The sequence below is a fragment of the Diorhabda carinulata genome, chromosome 9, assembly GCF_026250575.1.
Source record: "Diorhabda carinulata isolate Delta chromosome 9, icDioCari1.1, whole genome shotgun sequence".
Lineage (NCBI taxonomy): Eukaryota > Metazoa > Arthropoda > Insecta > Coleoptera > Chrysomelidae > Diorhabda > Diorhabda carinulata.
In genome coordinates this window covers 8,515,782-8,542,026 of record NC_079468.1, presented here as the reverse complement: position 1 = coordinate 8,542,026, position 26,245 = coordinate 8,515,782, and the positions used below count along the sequence as shown (strand labels likewise).

General features: G+C 30.7%; 1 protein-coding gene across 3 annotated transcripts in view; it reads right to left on the bottom strand.

Annotated features, from left to right (window-relative positions):
- The window catches only part of LOC130897826 (uncharacterized), a 67,013-nt gene that overhangs the window by 12,970 nt on the left and 27,798 nt on the right, over positions 1–26,245 (bottom strand). Inside the window, exons 1-4 of one of the 3 annotated variants that reach the window (XM_057806748.1) lie at positions 15,605–15,709; positions 14,405–14,517; positions 9,416–9,476; positions 1,011–3,250 (exon numbers count right to left, since the gene is read on the bottom strand). In XM_057806748.1, coding sequence (XP_057662731.1) covers positions 1,011–3,250; positions 9,416–9,443 — 2,268 coding nt within the window. In that variant the 5' untranslated portion in view covers positions 9,444–9,476; positions 14,405–14,517; positions 15,605–15,709. Of the gene's footprint in view, positions 1–1,010; positions 3,251–9,415; positions 9,477–14,404; positions 14,518–15,604; positions 15,710–26,245 lie in introns of those variants that run through there. The other 2 variants (XM_057806746.1, XM_057806747.1) reach the window with 2 other exon arrangements.

The window sequence follows — 26,245 nt, the reverse complement described above, 5'->3', positions numbered from 1 at the left end:
ATCGGAGGAAAAAACCCAATCGGTACATTTGAATCTTCTTTCATACTTCCGTTTAAATTGGAAATATTCTCCTCACGTTCCTTCAATATGTGTTATTGCATCATATAGAGAGTACTGTATGGAAACTATCCACATGATGACAGTAAGCTTTATTAGACCGCCATAAAAATAATTAAGTCGTCTAGAAAATTATTAATTTTGATAGTAAATATGGATCTTATAGTAGAATTGTAACAGCGTCAATCTATTCAAACTATACAAATCATAAATGTTGAAAAGTGTATGTAGTAAGACATTTAACCTTTACGTAATTTCTATAGAATTTAGAAAAACACATATTTGCTGTGTGCGATTTCTCGCTTGTTTTTATTTCACAACGTTGATTACCTGTGTAGGTAACAATATTCTTTTGAAAAGAATATAATCATATTGATGTTATTTGAAATTTCATTATACGAGGATGTATTGATATCTAGTTAGTCTAGACCAGTTCCATGCATAAACAAAATATTGTGTGTAAAGTTTGACGTCAAAAAAGTAAACCAGAGTTACGCAATAAATTAAAAGAACTAAGATGTCCACCGAAATTGTGAAAATCGAAAAATTGGGTGTTTTGTTTTTACACACAAACCTCATGTTGCTATGCAAAAAAATCGGGAGTTAGGGTTTGAATTACTAGAATACCCCCCTTATTCACCAGATTTGGCTCCGTCTGACTATCATCCCTTTCCTCAACTGAAAAAAAGTTTAAAAGGTAGTAAATTTTCTTCCAACGAGGAGGTAATAAAAGCTGTGAAGATCTGGTTTGCAGAGCAAGAAGAAATATTTTTTATTGAAAGGTCTAGAGACGTTGTAGTTTCGCTGTAATAAATGTATCTAATTAAGTGGAGAATATGTTGAGTAATAAAATATTTTGACATTGAAATTTTGTTTGGTTCTATAGTAGGCTAAGAATTTTTCAATAGATCCTTGTGTTTTAAATTAAAAAGAAAATTGGTGAAGTAACTTACCAGAAGTCCAGCTAATAGAATCAAAGATATAGCTCCCACTGAAGATATTACAATAGCGGCAATTTTTCCTTTATGATCTTCAATACCTCCGATATTTCCCGAATCTGGTACAGACGATGAATCCGATGTATAATCATCGGTACTTGATGTAGTTACAACAGTTGTTGCTTCTTCAATTTCAGATTCATTTTGCCTTGGTTTTGGAAGATCAGTTACCGATGGAATAAAACTCGAAGTCGAGGTTTCATTTAACGGCATTATGTTGTTTTCTCTTGTTTGTACCTCATTTCTTGTAGACATATTTTCCTTCACTGGATACAAAGTAGTTCGTTCTTCTATTGTAACTGGAATTGTTTTAACTGCAACTGTAGTGGTATCCCAATCTGTACTTGGTAGGTAGGTACTTGGAGCAAAAGTGTTTGTGCTCATTTCAGTTTCTGCTTCTAATTCTAATGTGGTAGTTTCTAGTTCAGTACTACTAATTGTATCCGTTTTTTGCTCAGTTTGTGACTTTGATTGAAATTGGGTTGTTGTTTCACATTTTTCAGTTTTAGCCTCAAAAGTAAATTCTTTAGAAACTCTACTACTAGATTCAGTCGTAATATCTTGAATGGTTTCTTGAGTAGTTTCTCCCATAATCTCTATAGTGACTGTTGTCGTGTCTTCAGCAGTTTCTTTCTTAATAATCGCTGTAGTGACTCTTGTAATATCAGTAGGTATATTTGTGGTTTCTTCTGATATTTTACTTGTAATCTCGGTTGATAATATTGATGTGATAGTAGTGTCCTCTGTCGTAGGAGTAACAGTTGAATGACCAACAGTTATATCACTCCTCAATAAAGAGGTCGAGACAGTTCCCAGCTCTGTATGTTCGGTTGTCAATATATCTTTGTTGGAACTTATATCAGTATCTCTATCATCCATACAATGGTTAGTAAAAGTAGATGTTTCCGTGGTTTCATCAGTATTTGAAGGTGTTAATTCGTGAACATTTTCATCAGTAGAACTAGCATGATCTTCACGTTTCAATGTTTTGGTAATCGCGACGTGAGTGGTAGTTACATCATTGTCAATTGGCGATGTTTCTACTTGTTCTGTTGTCGTAGGGGTTGTGGTTGTAAATTCATTATTTCTATCGGTTGTTTTTCTATTTTGTTCTGTTGTACTATTTTTTTCTGTTGTCATAGTTGAATATTCCGTTGCAACAGTCTCAGAATTAGTTGTTTCAACAGGAATAATTTTATTTTCATCAATATTTTGTTCTTTTGATATAATTTCATTCTCAACATTCGATATTTTCACTGCGGGGTACTCAGTAGTTAATGAATTAATAGCTTTGATAGTTTCAGATTCAATTTTATTATTTAAAATATGATTATTGGGACTTGTAGGAGGTTTTGTTAATGTAATGGGTTTTCTTGTAGTAAAGAAACTTTTATGAGACGTTGTTTCTATTTTTTCTTTATCAGATGTTGACTCAATCATTCCTGTATCGTCTTCATCGAGAGTGCTAACATTATATTCGGAAGCAAAATTGAGTTTTTGAACTTTAACTACACTGAAACGATTGTGTTCAGAATTATCATCGAAGGTATTGTTTTTCAAAATTTTTGTTCTTTCTTTGTAATCCAACGAGGCATTGGGATTGTGTTTTGAGTTTCCAAATAATCTATCGATGTGAAAATTTTGACTAATATCTTTATGGTCAGCATCTAAGTCTTCATCTAACTGATGTTCTTCTGAATGTTCGGAGTTATTTTCTTCATACTCCTGTTCTAGTTTCTGTCCAGCTTCCTCAATCCTCAAATCATGGTCATCCGTTGTAGGTGTCGCTACTTGATAGTCTGAAAAGTCTAAATAACTTTTGGTGGATGATTTATGAATAGAGTTTACTATGAATTTTTGATTATCAGATAAATATTCATTGGTATGGAAATCAGGAGATGCCAATCTGTCCAAGTTTATCGATCTAGAATTTTCTTGTCTCATTTTATCATTATTTTTATCGCTATCTACATCTTCTTCAATTCTTACATTCTTATGAGTATCATTATCTACTGAATATTTAGGTAATTCGGAATTATCTAAATTAAAATGAGTATCGTTGTTAACTAAATTTATTTGGGAATCAGTCTTTGGTAATTTCTCTATAATATTTTTACTACTATCTATTTTTTCGGAATTTTGTAAATTGGTAGTATTCTCTTCGGAGCCGCATGCCGAACCGAGTATAAGTAATCCTGTAAAAATAAAAAAAAAACAATTAACAATAACTTATTAATCAGTTTCGAAAAACTGAAATCAAATATACATAAAAATTATCTTTAGTTGTCTTGGTTGTGATACCAAAAGAATGATAAACTATTCACATCTGGTAATTTCTATTATTTTGCTCTTCAATGTAAACCGAAGATCCTTTTGTCATCGATTGAAATAATTACGGATATTCATTACATAACTGCTTTTCCTTCCGCGTTCTAATTGACGTAACGCTTCAGAAAATCCGATTTTTCAACAAAAATAATTATTAAACATTAAACCATTAATTGCTATTTAAAAACAGTTATTATTTTGTTCACAATTAAGCATGAAAATTATTTAAAAATGATTGATATAATCATTATATTACCGATTGAAATGAAGTTGACAAAATTAAAGAGACTGAACAAAGCGTTGAAATTCTACAACATCTTGGCTGCAGACTATTTAAACAAACTGCTTGGGTTAGCTTTAAGTATCTTGGGATTAGTTGACTTTCTATATCGTATGATAAGTCACACATTCTTCGTCCAATAGTATTAATGGACACTGGACATAGCCAAAGTTTTCCTTTTATCTGCAGCAGATTGGTCAACCACTACACAATACATGTCTATCAAACACGATTTGACAAAGACTTCAGTAACTTAGTATGTTTTTTCAGATCTAGCAATACGCAGTGCAACTAAATACAATGCTTTTAAAAGCGATTTATCAACCGAGAAACATTTTTGAAACTATCCTTTTGAATTTTCGCCAAATTTTTTCTATTGAAAAAGTCCACGGGTTTACTTTCCAGTTGAGAGTGCTTCGTTTGTAGGGCTGGGCAATTATCAAAATATATAATTATTTTCGATTAATCAAAAATAATCGATATATCGAAAATAATCGATCAATCCAAAATAATCGGTAAATCGGATATAATCGATTAATCGAAAGTAATCAATTTTCAATTATTCGAAAATCGACAATTAAGCTTCAAAAGAACGATTATGGTTTGATTCCTACAAAAAATAAGATAAAGAGAGCGAGTATACCACTAGGAACATACAGAAGACATTATGGTTTGATTCCCAATAAAAACAAACCAAATAATGAACCTACAGAAGATATTTGGAAGTAAGATACGAAAAATAGTGTGTATGCCATAGCCGCGAAACTTTTTAACGACCTCGGCCGCAAGCGGTCTCGGTACATTAAAAAGGTATTCCGCGACCTAAGCATACAAATAACTAATTCAGTCTTTTACTTTGTACTAAAGCCACTTAAAAACTCTCCTTTAAATTCAATCAAACTGTACCAAAACCATTATGCATTTTTTAGAATGAAAATAGGCAAGAAACATTGTATTTTATAGAACCAAATTCTCACAGGATGATGTCCACATCCATTAATCGATATTTTCCGATTCATCGATATTTTTCGATTATTTGATTATTTTTGATTAATCGATTACCATTATTTTTAAAAATATATATCGATTAATCGATCACCCAATTAATCGATTAATCGATTATTTTGCCCATACCTATTCGTTTGTAAATACTGCGAAAACTTGTAAGGTGTGATTGGAGAGAACATCTCTACAACAATACATTCAGGCTTTGGACAATTTTCTTCTAACTGAGGCCAGAGGACAAAACCATATTCTACGAAGTAGTACCTTATAAAGCTTTTTCTTTTTCTAGGTCGTGGACGGTGTTCGGTCCTGGCCGTTATTGGGTGAATACCTGATATCGTTCAGCTCCCAAATTTATAGCAAATTTTTTGAGTATAAAATCGAATAAATTTAATTGAAAATCATAATTTACCTAAAATAATCACAAAAAATATAATACGTAAGTACTATTTACATTACAACTGATTCTATATATTATTTACAAGTAATAAGACGAAATTCCATCAACAAACTAGTACCATCCTTATCGCTTACTAAAGGAGTCCACTTTTTATTTTTGAATAAATGTCTCAGTAGACAGGGTCGGACCTACACATATTAGTATTGAAGCAGAAAATTATATGAACAGTTACTAACTATCCAAAATTATTAAGGATAACAGTAATTCACAAGAAATAATGCAGACCCCACAAACTAGACTATTATATTCGACCGTACTAGTACAAAATCAACAACCAAATTACCCAACAAAAGAACTATTAGCTATTATTTTTTAGTCAATTAATGGAATCAAATGCTAAGAGTATTTGTATAAAGTTGGTACATTTATCTCACCAAGAAATATATTATATGGTTGGAATATTGAAATAAAACTAATGTCGAATATAACATTTCTAAGAATTGGTGTTACTGTTAACTCCCAATCTAATATCAGCAGCAGTAACACCTCTGGTTCTGCCTCTCAAGTTCAAGCTAACACTACCACTTCTACACTCCCAGTGCAAGTTAATATCATTCCTCCTACACTCCAGCTGCAATCTACCAACAACTTAACTGAAAAATACCAAAATGTCGTAATAATTAATGATCACACATAAACTAATAAAAGAAAAATCAACGAAATTTAAATTCCGCCAATACAAAATAAACTTACGGAGGGAGAAACATCCAAAGCGCTTACTGTAAAAAATGCCCAAGAAAATTGGATTAGATGAAACAATGAAAATGAACTCATGAAAAATAATTTTGAGAAGCACAGAGATGAATTAATATTGAATTATAATCAAGACAGATTTGATCACCAATATTCATGGTTCAAATCATCAAATCAGTACAATAAGAAACTATACCGCAGATTTTGAGTGTCTTATTGATATGCTCAAAAAATTGTATCTCCAAATCACGAAATCCTGAAAATTCGCGTAACCAAGATAAAAAAACGATTAAGAAAATACATTTCAAAAAGCCCCATTGACTCTAGTAGCGAGTCGTCACAACAATCAAATTAGAAATGGATCTACTGCAATGGAATTTGAATGGTTATGCACACTATGAAATGTTGAAAAAACTTTAATTTAATTACAAATCAAACACTATATGTCTGAAAAACTGAAACGTATACAATAAAAATAAATGTCGCCATATACGTCGAAAATAATATTCAATCGAATAAAATTGATATAAACAGAGATCTAGAAGCTACTGCGGTTACGGTTTTCTATCCATCTAAAATAAATATTTGTAATATTTATATTCCTTCCAATATTTATCTCAATAAAAATATTTGGAGAATTTAATTCAACAAATACCTCAACCTCGCATAATTGTCTGAGACTTCAGCAGAGACAACTTGTATGAGGATCAGACAAGCAGGATGATATAGGTAACTTGATTGAGGAAATTATTATAGACTTAGCAATATGTGATCCTGCTATTACTCCTTTCTTTAACTTGGAAGTAGTATCATACCTCTATAATAGCGACCATTTCCCAATAATAATTTTTGACTTTAAAACTAGCGCAGAACATAATGAACCTTTAGAAAAATGGCGTCTCAAAAATGCAAACTGGAATCTGTTTTCCGAGAATATGGAAACATTACTTACTCAATACAAAATAACAGATGATATCGATGAAATGGTAACAAACTTACTAACTTAATGAAACAAGCCGCAAATAACAGTATTGCATGACAAAAACAATGAAAGGTCACAATCCAGGATTTTGATGGAATTACGAATATCGACGAACCACGAAAGCACGTAAAGCAGCATTTAATCGCTACAAAACACATAAGAACCCTGAAAATCTAAAAGTTTCAAGAACCTAGGAGCTAAGGCAAGGTATACAAATGAAAAGAGTAAAAGGAAATTATGGGAGACATACGAACATACAAAATATAAATAGCTCAACCAATATTAGTACTGTACTTTTAACAGACTCCTCAAATGCTTTGAGCTCCTTAAAAAATGTCTATACCAACAACCCTCTTGAACAAATCAAGAAACTATTGCATCTAATACAAAACAACTTAGATGTCAGATTTTTTTGGGTGCCCTCTCAACAAAGAATATAAAGATAAGAAGATGCTGACAAAGACGCTAGGTTTGCAGTGATGTACATATAATGAATAGTACGGTATGTAGTGATGTGGAAGCATATATCAAAATAAAAATTACTCATAAGTGGCAATCTGCGCGGCTAAGATATTTCAAAAATTAAAACAAATAAAGAAAAGTGTTGAATAGTGGCCGTAAATATGCAATAATCGCCCAACTAGTAACTAGACTAAGAATAGGTCACACTAAAATTACGCACGAACATTTACTATGTAGAAGTAACAAAGCTATGTCTGCAAATTATAACCGAGAACTTACTATAGGACATATACTTTTAGAATGTACATTATACGCGTCGCAAAGACAATAACGTAATTTTCCCTACTAGGAAAGAATTGCGACGTGGATAATATCTATGAGTATCTGTTAAATATGTTTTTAATTGACAAGTTGTGATTATATTACCAAATTCATCGCTAATAACCAACATGGTTGATGCGAAATACTTGAAATAAAAAGATCGTGAACTTTATTTCCCTTTATCCTTCTTTGAAGGGGTGGGCGTACTTGGTTTTTGAGAATACTTTCTTTGTACGAAATTTAGTAATGTGCCTTTCGTTTCCTTCTTACTCATTCGGGTTATTGAGGGCGATTAAGTACATGTTGTCAGGTATATTTTTCAACAAAGGTTACATTATTTTCTAAACTAGTAAATCATTATTATTATATGTAGGTTCTGTTGCAATATTGGTAGTCGACCGATGACACTTTGGATTTTGAACGGATAGCTGGATATTTCGCAGGCCAGTAAATATTTCTTAAGAGGTACATGACCTATCAGCTGATTGCGGATCCTAACCCGGAATGAAATCTTTATTACAGTTTCCTAACCTCACGTTTAATTTTCAATGGAAATTTCAAATTTAAAAATTGATCTATACAGATCTATGATTTTTATAATTTTTTTATGCGTTAATTTTTTTTTAAGTGAATAATTTAGTTGTATAATAGATTTTAGATGTTTGATAATTTTTATTGACCAGTTATCAACAATTTATCCAATCACACGGATTTTATATTGAAAATACAATAAGCTACTTTAATGGTGAAATGCCAAAAAGTATAATAACCGCAAACCTCAATAAACTATCAATTACGGTATTCATGAGAACTAATTATAGACATAGCGGGTATTTACCCACTGGTATTCTAGGATAGAAAGAATCCTATCATAGGACTACAACTCGATTAACACAATCAGTTTATGAAAAACGATTTATGTGATCCTGATCAGTTTCCGAACATTAACGGGTTAATCCGACCATAGTTTCCAAAAAATTATTTTGTGTGTTAATTATTCGTAATTAGAGATCAAGTCACGAAAGAAGGTGATTTAATTTTTTTATTGAATGTGTGGAACAACTATATAATATACTTAATAGCATTTTCATCGTTTCTCTATAATCATATGTATTTTTTATTATTTATAGACATTAGATGAACGAAAGTATCATTTCCCAATAATAATAATTATTCCTTCATGCGAACCGTTTACTATTACCAAAAGAATTTTGACACTAACACGGCCCACTTTCTGACATAGTAGTATGAACAAATCTATGAAACACGAATGGACAAAATAATTTCGACAGTTGATTGATACTATGAATATTAAGCCGATATTCATCACATTTTTTAATACAATGTAAAAACTAAAGTAAAAATGGTCGAACCATATTGTAGACAATAATCATAATTTATTCTAAAGCCTAAGTTTCAAATTTAATTTTGTATCACCGGTACGATTAGAAAGTAGACTAATAGTTCATAATGGATTGCTACTCAAGTTTAATACATCGAATACAGAATGGAAAACATGCTTCGACAATTGGTTGAAACGCGTGCAAAACTGTGTTGATTTGAATGGAGATTATTTAGAAAAACAATAAAGTCATATCTAATTATAAATATTTGTATCTCAAAACTTAAGTAGCAACCCTTGTATATAGAAATTTGGATGATCGAATTATTTTAATACTTTAACTGTGACAACCTATATATCCTATATATGTGATAATTTTAGTTTCAGCTGGATTTTTGACTTTGTTCTTCCCACTATCAAAATCCAAACTGTACATTATCGATAATTTGACGTCAAAAACTGATTATTTAATGAAATTAATACGTACCTAACAGTAATTGAAGCTTGACTCCCATAATGTTGGCATTGTTGTGAGTCTACTGGCTCGTCTGTAACAAAGAGAAAAATTACGATTTGCATACTTAATTCCTTTATAAAAATAAATTTATTTATCCTCATTAAGGTGATAAATCATAAAAAAACATCTCATATATTATCATCAAACAGGTCAAAGTGAGGATTATTCACTTTTATTATCTGTTTTATAAATATCTTTTTAGCACCGCCCATTCAAAGATTGAATCTGAATTTAAAATAATTTTTATATTATATAGAAAATGTAAGATAACGCAGTTTTTACGGTAAATGTCTATAAACTGGACTATAGAGCAAAAAAAAAGGTAAAACTGATACTTTTCATTCGAATTTTTACTAGATTTAGATTTAAACGTTTTTCAACGTCTTCTAATTTCTAGCCACCATCTATTTTAATCCTTCCATAGATATTTTGTTAGTTCTCTCCCCCTCGTATCCTTACCCATATCCTAACTCCAGCATCTTTGCTTCTCATCGATTGATGTGTGTCTGACTTCCTCCCATTATCTCATTATTCTGTTACACTATTCTCATTATCAAATTTCCTATATCTATTGGATTTATGTAAAATTTTGAGAGATAATATCCGAAACATGACGGAAACTAACGATATAATCACCGTAGCAACAGTTCTGATTTTTCAAAAAGTGTATTTATATATAGAATGAAGCGTCCAGGGAAATTCGATTCCAAAATCTATCCGTGGATTATTTATAGCCGAGAACCCTCAACTTTAAGTGGAAGTAAATGATGTAAAATAGTGGCAGTTGCAACAATTATAAATAATCTTTCTTCTTGTGATTACACTGGTTTTGTCTGATGATGTATATCCATATTAGTGTATCCTCATTAACAATATATAATATTTTCTTTAAATCGCATCCAGTTTTTTGTGGCAACCAGAAATTCAGGATTGTACACGGAAAATAATTTTAAGTCAGCACGATAAGGTATCTGAAGTTATGAACCGTCAACTTCAAAAGAACCGTACTTATTGAGACAAAGTGATTTAAACGATTTAGTACGTGATAAATCCATATAAAAAAACGCTGATCTTTTATAATCTAGATTAATTGACTGGAATGTACTTTATAATTTGGAGGATGTGAGTTACGATCAAGACTATAAACTAGTTTATTATAAGTTACAGAGCTGAAATTTTTTAGTTTTTCTAGATAGTCTTCGTCACAATCTACACACTTTTACGCGATCCCGGCTGGGCTGTTCTCTATACTTCGCAGCAGACCAGGCTCACATCCAATGTAGCTACTTCTATGACACTAAGTTTTTCGTACGTTTATCCAAAAATTGCGGTTCATATTTGAACCAGCCTCGTATGTTAAGCAATAATATTTCGAAATGTAGCTGATATTTGTACTTTTTACGAAAATATATGTTTTGATGTCCCAAGGAAATCTGACGTGTCAATTTTTTATCGGTCACATATTATTGTTTGGTGGCATTAATACATTCATTTTATGTGACCAAAAATTTGAATTTTGTTAACCACTCAAGAACAGTTTCATTTAATATCAGACTTTTTTGTTTTTAGTTAACATAAATTACAATTTTTATTGGTTTATTCCAGTAATATATAAGAAAAATGGATAAAATAAACGTTTTATCTCTCAAAAAAGACACTAGGAATAAAAAGTTTTACTTAGGACTGTATACTGTAACAAATAAAACAACTTTATCAATTAAAAATTTATGCACCACGTTATAAGATGATAATTTTCCTCCAATAACATTTATATCTAAAGAAACTGTAGAGTAGCAAAGCAATTTATATTTTTAACCATATTTGATTCAACTTGCTCAGTATAAATCAAATTTTGTAAACAATACACTAACTTCCCGTTAATATTTTGGCTTGAAATTTTGCATGCTTATTCATTACTCATGACATGAATTGATTAAAAAACCCATCGATTAACTAGTCAATTATTTTTCATTAATTAATTTAGTATATCATATGGACAATAGATGCTCGCAATGAACATTAATGTTGCGTGATTTCATAATTCGATCCTTGATTTCAAATCCTACTTATACTAATTCTATAACATTATATTACTACATTATCGACTGTTTCATCTCATGATACTATAGATACTAGATATACAACAACACTATTTCTCGAATCTATTTAAAATTTAAAAAATTATAACTGTTGAATAATAATGCTAGTTTGTATTTCTTACCCAAAGAATGCTTTCCGTACATTGCTTTGTTACATTAGGACTAGAAATAAGTTCAAAACAAAAAATATCAAGCATAACCATTGAGGACATTCTTCATATTTCACAATATTTTAATAAAATATGACAATGAACAAAGGATATAAGACCATAATTGTTTTGTGGTTGGAGCTACCTGCCATGCATAATGAGGTAATTTAATTAAGTATAGTATTTATACAATTTCTATATTTGAAAGCATTTGACACGCGATTAATCAATAAGAAAATTGAGAGTTGGATGAATGACTATGAGGCCACAGATTGATTGTTTGTATTTGCCAATATATTTAGACAAACGAATGAGATCAAAAAGAATTCGGCAATATAAGAAATAAAAAGTAGAACTTGTAATGAACGAATTCAAATTCTAAAATAACTCAACATGAAAATTTCAAGAATATGTTAATACATTCTTGATGACTTCTCCAAACTGATAACCAAGCACAATTTGATATAATTATGTTTACTAAAAATGATATTTTACATATCTTGTCACGAGTAAATATTCCTTTGTAGGACTGGATTGCAACTTGTTGGCACTAAATACAAAATTTTTCAAGTATCTAAAAGCTACATTACATTATTCGGACCGCGGAGTCAACAAAGAACTGAAATTCGAGGCAAGTGTCCCCACACTCTGTAACTTCGCAAGGAACTCGGTCTCACAGAATGTCATTGTCTGATTGGAATTTTCTGCTTATTAAAATAGAGCCCTCAATTTCTAAATTAGGTATTATTTAAAAGTATTAAACTGAAATTAGTCGAGTAGTGGATTCACCTACTTCCTGTTTCATCATCATTTCCATCACGTTTAGTAATTGTAGTTGCTGATTTTTTTCATACAATAATCACTTGGTCTCCTTAATTTTTTTTGGTAAAATGTTATATTTTCAACTCCAATTCACACGAAAAAGCATGACAAAATAGTAACACATTTTATCTTTCAACCAAATGGGATAACACAATACACTCAAAACGATGGCTCCTTTTAGACAATTTGGACGAGAAAATATTGAAGATTGGCCCATATACAAATAAGGATAGACAAAAACACCTCAAGCAAGTAAAAGGAAACTGGAAAGTAATATCGCTATCTTAAATTAAATTTGAGTTAATAAAATTTGAATGTGCGCATATCTTTTATGCTAGATTAATAGATATCAATTGTTTTTTGAGTGAAATCGAGATGGCATTTTGGAGATCATCCAAATTAAGAAATTTTTCATCATTAAGAAAATATGGTAGCAATTGGAATAAATGGAAATCCGAGTTTACCATATCAGAAGATCTCACACCAATTTATTCATTTTCTCCACGGTGCAGTCTTGCGTTTTTGTGTTTATATTTATAAACACCACTATTCGATATAATTTTTTTAATATAATGCAATTGGATGGTCGGCCATAGTTAGTTAAGGGTGACAGCGACTTACTTGTTTGACTGACATGAATTTGCTTTCATTTCTGCCCTTAGTATGTCGTCGGGAACAGTAAGTATCACACAATAAAAAATATAACAAACGACTAAGTAAACAATATAACACCTATTGTCATGTCATGTCATTGACAAATATCAGTTTTTAACAAATAAATCATAGCCAACTAACAATTAATTGTTAAATGATATATTAGATATATTAAGGTACATAATTATTGTTTTGCACAGAAAAGTCAAAATATCCTAAGAACTAATAACTATAGGTATAAGGAAAGACTAATAACGGCTATAATTCGTCAAATTGATATCTCAAATGACAAAGTAGGCATTGAACTTTATCAAACTAATCACCCTGAATATGTTCTGAAAATAATTGAACAAATCTATTGTATATTGATAATAACTAAGGACACTTATCTATTATATTATTCTTTAACATCAATTCAATTCTTTCTTTGAAATATTCTGAATAAGTTAGAAATGTAATAACGTCACGATAATAGCAATGATAAATTTAAATCGTGAACAATATAAATAGTTTATTATTTATTTCCACCCACTATATTAATATAAAAAAATATTCAGCCTCACCTAAAAATTTGCAAAAAACATGAATGGGAACGCCGCTGAGCCCAGCCCATAATGTTTATTATTCTATACACCTTTTGAGTCTTTTCCTTTTCTTCGTGCTCTTAGTATCTTTTAGTCATTGAAAGGCAGGGCAGGTATTTATTCATAATTCTTCAAGAGACTTATTGTACTAATTTTATGTACTGTTCATGAAGGCATTTTTCGAAGATAATTGAGTCGATAAAGGAAGTATAGATCACTTAATGGCGTTTATTTCTGTTTATCTCAGATAAAAGTGGAATAACCTGGTATCACTATTATTTAGAAAACTATTTTTGTTATCACGTTAAGTAGAATTCTTTCAAATCCTAAATCAATCACCTTTAAAATATTATTTGTGGAATTAGTATGAAAGCTGAACTGGATTCTACTCTGTGTGAGACTGTTGGCTAATAATGGAACAAAAAAAGCTGAAGATGTTTCAATTGAGTGTTTAGCAATTTTTCAGAGAAATATAGCCGAATTTAGGTACTTCTGGAATTATATAAATTCTAATGTTTGTTGGAATAAAAATGTCCGAAAGATAATAATTAGTTTTTTCTCTTTGCCACAAGTATATGTTGAGCAATTGCATTAATAGTATTAGTATAGTATTATTATATATATATTAATAGTATTAATAGTATAGTCTACCTTATCAACTTTCGCAGATATCGTAACTTATTTTTATTTGTATCCATTCGAATTCAATTTCTCCATTTATGGCCGATTCATAAACTTGACTTTCCGTTTGATGTTGCCAATTGCTGTTACAGAATTAAAAACATTAAAATATATATGATAATTCATAGTTGCCGTTTGACGTCGCCATTGGTGACTTTAAACGAAACGAATTTTACGTTTTTATCGTCGGCCATTCGTAGCAACTTTTGTAGCAATAGAAAAGAGCCAATCACATCCGTTTGCGTTTGCCACGTGATTTTCCTAATTCTCCCAATAAAAATATCTTTTCATTATTTTGCATAATTTCTTCCATAAGTATTGGAAATAAAAGGTTAACGGCAGCAATGTCAAGTTATGAATAGGGTCAATCGACGTCAAACGGCAAAATGGAAAAAGTTTATGAATCAGCCTTAATGCTTGTTGTTGAACCATTCAACAGTTATCTTAAAAAGCACTCAACTTTGTGAATCATTACAATTCAATATGAAATAAGGTATGTACTCACAATTCCGATGATTATAAACAAACCACTCCGTTCCTTTTCAAGGATGGATTATTTTTTCATATTTAAGCTTTTATCATTATTTATCCATGTACGTAATAATATTTTGCAAAATTTGTAAGGAATGTCGCATTGCGGTGTTTTTAATGAAACAGGGAAATCACAAATTCTTGGCATAAAATAAAAATACTGATGAGAAAATTAATGTCACTATTATGGAAGCGCGGAGTGTTTTCTATGACATTTTAGAAGTAACTCTGTTTTTCGGAATAAAACTAGTAAATGATAATAACGAGTGACATCGAGTCCTAAATATCGGTATCCCCATTTTGAGCGAGTAAGGTAAATTTATTTCTTTGACACGTTCTGTATGTGGTACGTAAAAATAACGTTTCGAGAAACTTTAATCGTTATATTCAGAGCTAACGATTTTTGGAAAAAAATTAAAAGTTTCCAAATTATGTACTGAAAAAACGATCACCATGCTTGATTTCTTTTTGTGAAAAAAAAATATATTTTTTTTAAATTGTGAGTACTTACTCAACAAAACGATATCAACTTATATGCAAAATTGGTTGAAACATCGGGAATTGAGGGTGAGTAATTTCCTAAAGTTTTGAAAAACATTCAGTACATAAGAAAAACAAATGTATTCGAGATTCACATACCTACAATTCAGTTATACCTTTTTCTTGCATGCATAACCACTATAAAAAACACTGAACAAAATTTATACCACATTAATTCAATGTGTACACAATTTTCTACTATCTACTCATTGTCTTTTGAAAATTTATCTTCTATAAAATCCGTATCTTATCTAAATATCCATTATCAGTTCATTATGAACTTGATAATTATTAAATATACAGTACAGTCTATCCTAATATAGAGTGAGCACACAAGTTTAAGTTATCCCGCCAATTATTTTATTGATTTTGAGGCACACATCACGTCTCACATCATGTATGTTACGCGTGACAGAACAGGATTTACAAACGAAGTAGAAGTAGTTATTTACTACTATTAGGTTATTATTTTTAAATTTTTTTTAAATATCAAGAAAACTACTGTTTGCATTAATTGAATTATTACGTTAAGACAGCAAAGAAAATTAGAAGTATTATTGTATTTAAAATATAAGAACTTCAATTATTATATTTTGGAATATCATTAAAAACACATAAATAATTAATTAAGTAGTTTCATGCAAGTGTATTTTGTCAGAATACATTAACATAATTTAGCATGGGAGACTCAAAGATTCAAAATGAAGCAAAAAAAATTTATATTCTACTTGCACGTTTAAAGCCATTCAATTTCAAAAATGTAATTGATTTCTGAATATTTTGTGCTCCATCTTGACCTTCTGAGTCCAGCATGCTTAGTTTTGTTGGACAAAGAACCAAAAACAATTATTTTCTTGTCTCAATTAAAAACAAACATAAGTGGGCATCAAGCACCCCCCTACTTTTTTCATTAATCTCTCTACCCTTAATTATTTTCTAATTTTACTATTAAAACATTTATTTAATATAATATAATCATGACAGTATAATTTCTTCGATTTTTGATGACCGTGTGAATATTTAAATTAATTCAGTGTCCAAAAATTGATCAATATCTTGTTTCGAGCGTATTTATATTGTACGGGATGGTACACTGAAATTGCTTACTTTGATTTCTGCCAAATATGACCTGCATAACCTAAAAAATAATTTCTGACAAATAAGATCCTTCATAACCTAAAAAATATTGGAAACTAAAAAAAGTTTGAGACAAATTTTATTTGTGAAATCCGAGAAATTTCTCAATAATTCACTCAACTACGATAGTTGCGCAGCAAAATAATTTACCTTAAAATCACCTTATAAGTTTGCTACTGCATATTAATAACTCAAATAAGCAGTTAGAGAACACATTTTCCGTTAAAACGTGAAATTTGATCATATTTCCACAATTTTAGAAAAAAAATGTATTCGTGTCAAGAATGCTCGAAAATATCCATATTGATTTTTTTTCATCAATCAAGCACGTCTATGTATAATTCCTTCAAAAATATTTCGTCTTGACTTAACAACCTGCCAACGGAGACTAATCTTTGGAAGCTGTACCACAGTAAACGGAAACAAGGTCACAGTTCAAAATTCATTAGTACTTTCGTGTTTGTAGTTGGACAAATATGATCAGAGAGAGAGAGAGAGAGAGAGGGAGAGAGAAATGCTTGATTGTCAAAAAATTGTTACAATTTATAGACATTTGTGAAAACTAAAAACCAAAGATAAAAATAACTTAATAAAGATACCAATAAAATAAAATAGGTAATAATTAGTATAGTCCATAGCAAAAATTAAACCAGTATGCAGCATGTCCAGAATTAAATATTTTTTACATAGTAGGCACTTTCCAGTAAATATGCCCTCAAATTATTGCGGAATGTAGGAAAAGATGATATGATCATTACACACAAAAGTTAATATTCTAATTTTAATCATGGCAGAATTACCTGTTAGTGTCTGAAGAAAAATTATTGACCAAGTTAAATTTGTTTCACCAAAATCCATTTTAGAAATAATTTTTTCGGAAAAAAAATATTTTTAATCACAAAATGTTTTAGCAAAGTGTAATAACATCCGTTTTTCGAACTTATTTGACTAAAAACGACAAATTTCACGACTTATTTGATAAAAGCAAAGTTGTGACCAAATTATATTGTATCAACAATTGTTTGACCGAACTGAACCAAAATTTAGATTAAATTATACTCCAAAAGCACAATGAACTAAAAAGCCATATATTGAAAAAATTAGAGCGAAAGCGAAAAAGAGAGGAAAATTTGTAGATAAAAGCTTATAAAAACTAAGAAACAAACATACAAATAACTAAATAAAGATACAAACAAAATAAAATCTAAATATAAAGTATACACAAGTAAACTACAATGAATAACGAATAACGAAAATTAAGAGCAGAATATGGCCAAACTATTCAAATCTGTATAAAAAAGCCATTTTTGGCCATATTTAACTTAATGATCATTTTTTGACAAGACTAAACCCCCAATAATAAAATATAAGAACACATATAACAGCCATTTATCTTTCAAATTTATCCAAGATAAGCTGTTTTTAACCAAATTACACTGACAAAACTCAATTTTAATATTTTCAAATTAATAACATATTCTTCAAATCAAAACAGATTATAATTCCATTTAGTGGAAAAATTAGAGTAGATGGTGACAATTTAATCAACAATTTATTGTTTAAATTGACTTAGAAATGCCATTTTTTGACAGAATGAAAAAAAGATAACGTATTTTATAGCAAATTAAAATCGGATAATCGATTTATGACCTGAGTAAACTTCTATAAATCAATATTTTTAATATTTAAATTCATAAAAGCCAATTGTTGAGTCAAATCAACCTTATTAATGTTTTAAATAACTGTATTTAGAAAAACAGAACAGACAAATTCAAGCAAAATTACAGTGGTATCAAACTATTTCTCATAAATGTAAATTTCATATTTTCTTTCTCAATTCACACAAGCTTGTGTGCTTAAGCCGGTACCACACGATGCGTGTAATACTTCCAACGTTAGACGCTGGTATGTTTGGACGCATCGGGTCGTAGTACGCATGTCATTCGACAAATGTTTTATTTTCTAGGTTGGCACTGGAACGACCATGGAAAGTCAGTTTTTTTGACCTTCGTCAAAGGAGAACCCAACATTGGAATTAAGTTAAATCCAACATTTGTGGTACAACTACACACACACTTCTTGTCCTTTTGCCCATGAATGCTACTAGTTTTGTATAAAAAAACAAAGTTACCAGTATCATCTACTTTATTTTAAAGGAGTTTATATATGTTGTGTGTCTTTCTTATTTCTTTAGGTAAGTTTCGGTAAGGTTCCAGCCTTCGTTCCTTGTTCAGCCAACGATGGAAGTTGGATGTTGGCGCTCACGTTGGACGCATCGTGTATTACCGGTTTTAAACTATTAAGAATATGAAAGCATTATGCTGTTTCGTACGAATTTTTCTAAGTAATTAAATTTTCTTAATTTCATTTAGTTTCTAATTTTTTTCTTAGAAAATTTATCAAAATAACATCAACGTTTGCTTCGCTATTTAATGTAGAAAATAGGAAATGGTATTTATTGTTCAGAAACGGAAGATAACCATTTAAGTAACAGATTTTCACGCTGGAGAACCATGAATGTCTAATTATTCTAGTCTGATTATTATTAGAGATGATCCTAGTGAATTGCTTGTTCGAATATACAGTGAACTCATTTGTGTAGCACAATAAAAAGTAAATGGAAAATAAGAAGCGACACTTACTACAAGGAAGATCTTGTACTTGTTATGGCAATTTTCTTGTTGGAGGCAAGCTGCAATTTTTTTCAAATATCTAGTTACTTTTCACCTACCATCCAAGCAAATGATAGATCAGCTGATCGGTTGAGCACTTTTCTAAAACTAACTTTCATTTACTAGTGTAAGACTAACCCAATTGTTAATTCGTGATTTTTGTTGCTGGTCTATTCACTTCATTTTTAATTCTACAAGCTACACAAATATGAAAAGTTTCATTTTAGTCAGTAGCGGCTATACAATTGCAAAGGTTTGACATAACGTCAAATTGCATGCAATGTTCACTGTATGCAAGAATATGCATGCAACCCATACAAGTTTTGTCTTTCTTCATATCGAGTGGTCTTTAAGAAAACCAACAAAACTGAAATTTTTCCTCTACATTACATTACAAAAGCTGAATTTGACAAAAGTAGGCTGAAGTCTAGTGAAGTAAATCTGACCTTATTTGCAATTTCAATATAAATATATATAATATAAATTTCAACTATAAGAAAGGGAGAAAGAAATAAAATAATCCTTATTACAAATTTGCCGTTGACCAAAGTTAAAACTAATATTGTTTTCGAAACTTATAGAAATGATTCCAGACAATCAAATAAACGGAGGGTAATTCAATAGTGTAATACAGAGTTGCTAAGGGAAAAAAAGAATAAAATAATTTGTAGATAACATCTATATATACCTACCTTGCTAAGTCGTAAAAAATAGATGAAAGCAGAGATGGGAGAAAACCGACTGGGTATTGTATATAATAAAATCACTGAAAAGTAAGCGGAGAAAATATAGTCTGCAATAGATAAGAAAAATGACGAATGAAGACAGTGAGAAAAAAATCATAAAGAATTAGTTTTAGTAAAAAATAAAGCCAGAAATATAGATATTTTTAATGAAAAATTAGAAATATCGACTTAAATGAATGGGGCCTATTATATATGGAAAAAACCATATTGTAATGCAGCTTAAATTAAAAAAATAAAAATTTCGAAATAAAAGAAACCAGTAAATATTCAAAAACTATTGGAAAACTGTATTTTTAATAATATCCGGCTCTTTTCTGTAAAATAATACAGATTAAATATAATTTATGAGTAATAAGTGTGTCAAGATAGAAAAAGTTAACAACCTCAAGGATAATTCATCTATTAAATTTTTACAACAAGGACATACTAAGTGAATTTGAGAGATAATTGTACATGCAGGTCGCAAAATAGTGAAAAAGGTTGTTTTTACTAATAACGGCATAATTCTTGCAACAAATTATTTTATATTCATGTCATAGAAAGCAATAAAGCGATCATTGGTAAGAATAGGTTAAATTGAGGATATAACTAATGTAAAAAATATAAATTATAATAATACATTTTTTTCTTCACTTTATTTCTTTGTTTGTTTATGAGTAATTACGCAATTTGGAGACATAATTTTCATTTGAATTCCAACACCCCAAATGCTTTCCAAACATAAAATACTTTGTCTATGGCCATGCTTACAACCAGCGACTATGACTAATTTGGAAAATGCTTTTATGAGCGTTGGGACAAAACCGTCCTCCTCAATTTGTTTTGATGATCATGTTAGCGCTCCCAACGCGACGTTTGACATTTAAACAACAACGTATTGACCACGTTTCATCATTTTTTTTTTTTAATTAGAAAACTCATTCAAGTACTTTAATAAATTAAAAGAAGAAAGTGTTGTTTTATCAAGACAATGCACCAGCTCACACATCCGTTATTGCAATGGCCAAAATTAATGACTTGAAGTTTGAATAGCTACCTCATTTACCTTATTAGGTAGATCTAGTATTTTTACACAACGTGAGTTGTTGAAATTTCAAAAGATGAATTATTATATCAAATTTTTCAACTCAGCATACTTCAAATCATCAGCGCTATTCTGGAAGGTTTTTGGACTGTTAATTATCGTATAAAGCTAGACAATTTTTTCCCTTATTCCCTATTAAAGAAACATTTGTGCAAGTTTGGTACATTTTTTTTTCAATTTTATGGCATTATCGGTTCAGTTGCTGAATTTATTGGAGTGAGGACATACTGATCCCATTTCCAACTCTTACGGGTAAAATTTTGAAAAAACCAGATATATGTGATTGCTCATAATTTTCCAATTACCAACCTAAATACTATATATAAATACCTAATAAATAAATTAGAAGATTTTAGCTTCAAAATAGACAGACGAAATCTGATGTACAAATTTCATAATTATATCTTTTGTACTTTCGGATATGATATGAAGCCAATCCATTATATTTTATATATTTAGATAGATAGTTTCTATTTCGCCAGCGCTGTGATCGCAGTTCCAAACTTGCGCGGCAGTTACTCTGACTCAAGCAGAAGACATTTTTAAATCGTTGCTGTCGACGTGTTCTTTGGAGCGCTTCTTTATGATGCTGGTCTTTCACACTTGTGAAATCGGACCAGTGATTCAATTTCTAAATGCAAAGAAAGTTAAACCAATTGAAATTTATCAATGATTGGAAGATAAGTCAGAAAGTTCAATGAAGCACGTTATAAAATGCAAAATAAAGAGAAGCTTGAGCAAACCGCAGGTTTACAATTAGTAATCTTGCTATGTAATTTCCGCAACTCCCTAATGTATGAAATTATTACTGAAATTTAGGTTTTGCTCACATTGAGTAGCCAAAATCCTTACTGAACAACACAGAAGACGTTGATAATTTTCTTTCTCGGATAGTGAAGAGGAATAAAACGACATCCCACGAAGTAAAGGGCAATCAATGGAGTGGAGGCATACTTTGTTTCAACCAAACTTGAGCCTAAGCAAATCTTGACACCTTAAAAGCTCATGTGCACCGTTTTTGGGACAGAAAAGGTATTTTGCTAAAGGCATACAAAAACTTGTGCCTACATTATTTCGATATCTATATCGAAAATTAGTTATTAGCATATAACAAAACGGAACTCATAATAAATGTGCTATCATTTATTTTCAAATAAACTTTGGATGAGTTGATTATTTCAATTATTTCCACTAGTACGCGAAACTATCCCATTACACTAGAATATAACGGTAAAATAGTTTCTACTGTAAAAGCATGACTAAAAAACCTTGAATCGAATCACGTTTTTTTCATGGTATATAGACGGTGGAGACGTCCAGTCAAAAGATCTTTTTAAATTAATCAATTATCGGAATGACAACGTTAAACTTGTGTAATCCGTACACTTAAGAGAGATAAAGTTGACTCTTCAGGGGTGTTCGACAATACAAGAATTGTCTGGAAAATTTTGGACCTAGCTAAAAATAAGACAATTTTTCTATAATCAAGCCAATAATAATTATTATTGGAGAATGCGAATGACATTATACGAGAATTGCGTATGTACTCGTTGGTCCGGCGTCCGTTTTACCAGAGGTTCACATGACATCAGTACTTGTTTATTGTAGATCCCAATTGAGTTAACCAGAAAATGCTTTGGATTGTTTTGTCTAGAAACATATTGCTCATGCATCCTAAAGGCATTCTTGAATTATTTCTGCAACTTTTCTCTAATTGTTCAATGAGCAGTAGCAAACTCATTCAAAAAGTGTAGTCAACAGTATTTGCATTTTGTATAAATTATTCTTCAGCCCCCGCTAGACCCTCCCTAAATCCAAAGCTGAAAAATATATTAGATTGATAAGTGCTGACGACTTACTGTAACTTATCAGACAACCCTAGTATATGTAATGGTCCAAATAAAAGTTAAATGTGGATTAAAAGTACATTTACCAATGTTATATATATAGCGCGTTTATTAGTTAGAAAAATATATATTTAACACTATGTACTTGATTTTATGTTGAATTCACAGAGAAATGCGGATTTTATTGTTCAAATTTTTCGAGAAAAAGGCTATTTGATTTGGAAAAATTTCGATTTTATGAATTGTATTTTGATACAGTACATAAATTAAACTAATTTATATAAAAGTCATTAGCAATTGTGTGAATTGAATAGAAATTAATGAAGCTTATTATAACTTGATACTAATGGATACTTTTTTTTTTCTTAAGAATTATAATACAGCATCAAAATAAAGATTGATATCGAAATCTCAACATTAGAATGATATTGGTATTAAAATATTTGCTAATAAATCTAATATATGCGTTATTTTGGATGAGTTTCTTACTTTATAGATTATTACTTGTTTAAAATGATTTTTCATATAGCTCACAAATGGTACATAGTTCAAATTTTCACGATGCAGGCATCCCGTGCCTTCGACTTCCTCTGCCCTTTGCCCAGCCAGGAACTATATCATATTTGCATTTAGTATTCAGACAAATTGATAGACATTTATATATACACGGTCTTAATTAATTCAAAATTCAAAAAATACCTCATAAAAATAAAAAGTAACGCTTATGGTTTGCTAATGCGTAATTTTTTCCGGTATCAAATGTGTAGCTCTATGTATAAAATAACACATTTGAGTAAGTTAAAATAGTTTAATGATTCCTAAATAATATTTTTGATTTGCGACAGAATTTTACTTAACACTTGAAAGTTGTAGTTACTCGGTATGAATAGAAGATTGGCGACGGAAATACCTAGAATCTTAAGCAAACACAACGTGTTTACTGAATCATATTCTTTAGAAAGGAATCGGAGCGTAAAAATTGATTTCACTTCTAGCGACCAGAAGGAATTCTATAAGAACAATTTTAAACGATAGTCTTAAAAATGGCGGTTATCGAAAGTATAGCGCCTTTTTTCCAACCATGAAATTATATTGTTTTTTTCTTCAAATTCATTCATTGCAAAATGCTCTTGCTCTTTTTCAAGACAAAAAAACAGAGAACGAAATCATGAAATTGAGAACTTACATAATTTCTTTTAAACCACGAATTGCAATTTGATTTTTGAAAAAAATAAATAAAAATTCACATTGCAACAGTTTCTGAAGGTTAGATTGGAAAGCGATTAGAAATTTAATCATAGTGAGTGGAATATTAGATGCTAAAACTACAGTCAATTCAAAGATTGTCCAAATTAAATAATACCAAGAGAAAAATGATTTGTGGGATGTTCTATTTTACCGTTAGAAACCTGTTGATTTGATATGATTAAGATTTGATGTGAAGACTGAAATTTCCTTCAAGTCAGAAAAACTGTAGATTTTTAACCTATTTTTCAATCCAAAAGTTTGATTTCTATGTCGTTTGCTAATAGCAGTATCAGTGAAAGTACTTCTACATCCGCTAAGCGCGTAAAAATAATACCAATTAGATGAGCAGGAAAGGAGGTAAACAGACCTACATTTTCGGTAGTCCATAGTACTGGACTTCATTTATATATTTATTTGAGGCTAACACCAAAATCCGTACACAGCAACAGATCACCACTATCAATACCGATTTCTAAAACATTCTGGAGTAGGGTAGAAGCAATTTGATTGAGTTTATTGCAGCAAAGACCAGAGTTGCTATTTTTACAAGGAAAACTGGTACTGCACAGGATTTGGTCCTCTCTGGACATAAAATATCACCATCACGGCAAATTCGCTTGTTTAGGGTAGAAGCAATATGTACTGGCATAGCCACGTGGACGATTTAGCCAATGTTACTCGCACAAGTGGAGGACGATCCCAAGCTTTTACCGCTACTACCAAGGCAAATGCTCTTCTGAGCTGTTCGACATAATTCCGCCTAAAGCAGTTTTTGCAAGACCTACTCGACAGGCAGACATGGCTTATGAACACTGAGTTCGTCTGCAGACGCCCAGAACTTCAATTTATCGAGACTCATTTTTTGAAAAAATACAAGCCTGTGGAATCAGCTACCAAGGCACGTCTTTACCGAGCACTAAAACCTACAGATCAATTCCTTAGGCATCTCCACACGAAAGAAACCACTCGAATTACTCAAGTGTAAAAGGGTTTACACTCTTGTGCTTGCTTTTCACATAAAAAAAGTAGATGAACAAATTCCTCAAACGTAGCTTGTGGCGTATTCCTCAGGGACCTTTTAAATTTTTTGTTATCTACTGAATCTCGATAACATTCTCTATAACTTTCAATGAATACTTTCAAACATTTTTGATATGCAAACTAGAACCCAATATTGGCAGTTATACAATCTACTTATCTATCTAGGTTCAGACGTTATTCCAAAAGGCACAAAAAGTTACTCAATTAATCTCGAATACATGCTGAACAATAGTTATTTCTGGTAACCTCGGTGAATGAGGGAAGCTGCGCCAAAAATTTTAAGAAGTTAAGAAAAACATTCAATTTTATTACAGTATTATTTAGAAAATTATAATTCCTCAAATTTTTACATAATGTACAAAAAATCATATTATTTTATGCTAAAAGTAAATTTTCCTGCGACTGCAAGCCAGGCAGTTAAATTAATATTTGTGAGTCACTACAGTAAAAAATGGCAAAGATAACATTTTTATATTCCAATGTAGTTCCAGTCCCCATCAATGTCGAACATTTATTATCCCAAATACAAATGGTGTACTATGGAAGTATTTCTTAAGTTTTGGAAACAGATAGGGATCGCTGAGAGCCAAACCCAGTAGAATATGACGGTTGCTAGGCTAATTCGAAGCCTGCGTGAGATATTGTGGCTGTTGTAATGACGGACATCCTGATGCAAGTACGCATTTTTTTACCGTTTCCCGTAATTTTGGCAATTATATCGTACAAAAAATTAAATTTGCGACTGTAAATGTCTTTTCCATTTTGCTTGTGTGCATCTGTGAACAGTCGTGATAGCCATTGTAAAGACAATTTTTTTATTGATAGTTCTGTACTTCGACTATGTTACTATTTACTATTTGGGATACACAGCCTTCTGGACTTATTTATTATCAGTTTGCAGGTTAAGACGAAATACTTTAGAACCAACTATATATATACGCACTTTTATTTCCAACAGTTGAAAA